Consider the following 2500-nt stretch of genomic DNA (forward strand, 5'->3'; position numbering starts at 1 on the left):
TACACCTTTGTAGTTGTGTGGTAATAGGCTTTTCGATAAACAATAGTGACGGTATGCTTAGAACTTCTATTGTTGTGTTGCCGTCGTGTCATTTCAGGTGCGAATGTCCTTTCGTCCGTAAAGGAAAAGTTAGGGGGAGTTTTACTGCTGCGCGTGGAAGGAGAACAAGGATGCGATGGTTTGTCATCATTTCGTTCTTATTTGTCCAAATCATGACGAAACCTTTTAGTGTTGAATGATGTTCATACAGATTGCCCAAACTACGGCTGTACGAAGTTAAACTTCATTAGCTGGGTAATTCGTCCAGCGAAAAAGGCCATCAAGCAAATACAAAAAAATCTTAACTGTGAACCCTCCAAGCACCAAAAAGCCGCCTCTGACAGATATGGCCTCTTTGATTTGGTGAGGGGTGTAATCCTGGAGGGCGTTCATTTGAATAATGAGGATCTCGCTTGGATGTCACAAGGTCACGCGGTCACCTCATTTTTTAAAATAAAAGAATCTTTGTTTACATTTTCTTATCCCGTTGGCATAACGCTAGGCTATCGTTTTCCAATCAGTCAGGCACGAAAAATGTACTGAACATAAAAAATGCAGTATTGCAGAATGAGCTGTCTCTTAAAATTTGAACGCGATATTCCTTGAGCAATGATAATTTGAAAATTCGAAATTTGACGAAGAATATATGGGATCATTATCGCTTTTGCCACCCAACAATTTATCAGTTTTTGATTGCTGGGTCGTTATCAAAGCTAAAACGCTTAAGCAAAAGTTATCATATAATTTACCTTTGTTTCTGTAGATTTTACCTTTTAATGTCCTTCATAAGGTATGTAAGAGAAAGATGCTGGCAATCGTTATCCCATGGCCGAGGCAGCCTCTCACGGTGAGAGGCATGGACCTGTTCGTTCGATGACGTCATAAACTACTTTGCATTATAGTTTTGAAAGAACTTTGGCAAATGAATGTAAATTAGTTCTTGACGTCATCGAAGGAATAGACACATACCTCTCACTACCTCGGCCATGGGGCTAATGAGTGCCAGCTTTGTTCCCCTCTCGTACCTCATTAGGACTATTAAAGCAAAATATAGAGAACCAAAGGTAAAATATATGTTAGCCATTTCACTTTTGCAAAGACGATTCTTTGACATTAGGTGCACTTTAAGATTAGAGATTTAACTAAGATCAAGATCTTTTACCTTTTGAAGTCAATTTGTAAATAGCGCAGTGCCTTTTGCGAGCAAAAACAAAGTGTCAACACAGATGTCAGCAAAGATTCCCTTATGACTCGCACGAGCTATGTCTTGCCTCATACTAGGACTTGTTTAGGACTTGTTCAGTGGTAGAGCATCCGAAATAGTAATCGGCATTTTTGCCGAGTATCCCCGAGTCAACATCGACCAATAAAAAAATATCGTCGGTGGTAGAGTATCCGAACTAGTAGTCGGAAGGTCGTAGGTTCCACTTGTACAAAAGAGAACTCGGATTTTTCCGAGTATCCCCGAGCCGCAATGCTCGTCACGCACTCTTTCCTTCCCAAAGAAAATGATAATAGGAATGGATTGACGAAACAGAAAATATCAGCGTGGGAGGTTAGTACCAAACAAGAGTGTTTGGAGGCCCTTGGGCAATGTTTCCACCCTACAATCGCTGATTGAAATTTCTAGGGTCGTGTTAATCGTCTCTAAAACTGCTGCTGTGCGGTTTATACAGGCTACACCGCGGATCTGGTTTGGGGTCACACGACACAGAGCATGTGTATTGGCTTCATGGCAGAACAAGACACCAAGCCTAAGGTAGAGCAGTCACACTACTTTATTTAGTGCGTTGGCTAAAACGGCATAAACAAATTTTCTTGAAGGTATTTATCTTTTGTACGCTGTTGTAAATCTGATTCTTCATGCAATATTAACATGCACACGTTAGTTTTCATAAAATTCAGCGCAAGGCGTTTTGGATTCGATTGATTGTCGACAAGCAGAAAATGTAAATTTTTGTATTATAATAGGGCACGTGGCTACCAAACTAGTCGTGAGCTAGTCCACAGGCACCCCACTTTCAGATTGAGATTCCGGTCAACAGCTGTTGACTGCGCGCCACTCGACAGCAACAATTAACCGCGTGGAGAGTCTGTGTGCAGAGTTTTTCTCTGTCCGTGTGTGGGCCCATTTCCATTAAAAGGGCTAACGCTCACATAATTCATATGGGGTACAAAACTAGCACTGAATTTCTAAAGCGATTGATGTTATTGCTTTGGAATATTTCTTTAATGTATGAAGGACAAAGTTATGTAACGTTTCCATCAAGCGCTTTAACTGATGACAAATATTTGCTCTCTTCCTGTTAAAGGTGCGACTGTCCCGTTTGCAGACTGGACAACAAGTGCCATTGATAGTTGAAGGAGCAGTTTACAGAATGCCTCTTCGATAGCACGCTAATGACAACATGCGTGAAGCGGAACATGCATGATTAGGCGTTTCCTTGTCTCGTGGTTTCGA

At 41.2% G+C, this 2500-nt stretch overlaps 1 protein-coding gene across 1 annotated transcript in view; it reads left to right on the top strand.

Annotated features, from left to right (window-relative positions):
- LOC138026568 (threonine aspartase 1-like) overlaps positions 1–2500 on the top strand; it is an 18054-nt gene that overhangs the window by 15044 nt on the left and 510 nt on the right. Inside the window, exons 12-14 of the mRNA XM_068873964.1 lie at positions 98–178; positions 1716–1798; positions 2352–2500. The exon at positions 2352–2500 is cut by the window's right edge and continues 510 nt beyond it. Of these exons, the coding sequence (XP_068730065.1) occupies positions 98–178; positions 1716–1798; positions 2352–2432 (245 nt within the window). The 3' untranslated portion in view covers positions 2433–2500. The remainder of the gene's footprint in view (positions 1–97; positions 179–1715; positions 1799–2351) is intronic.

The sequence above is a fragment of the Montipora capricornis genome, chromosome 12 (genome assembly GCF_036669925.1).
Source record: "Montipora capricornis isolate CH-2021 chromosome 12, ASM3666992v2, whole genome shotgun sequence".
NCBI lineage: Eukaryota > Metazoa > Cnidaria > Anthozoa > Scleractinia > Acroporidae > Montipora > Montipora capricornis.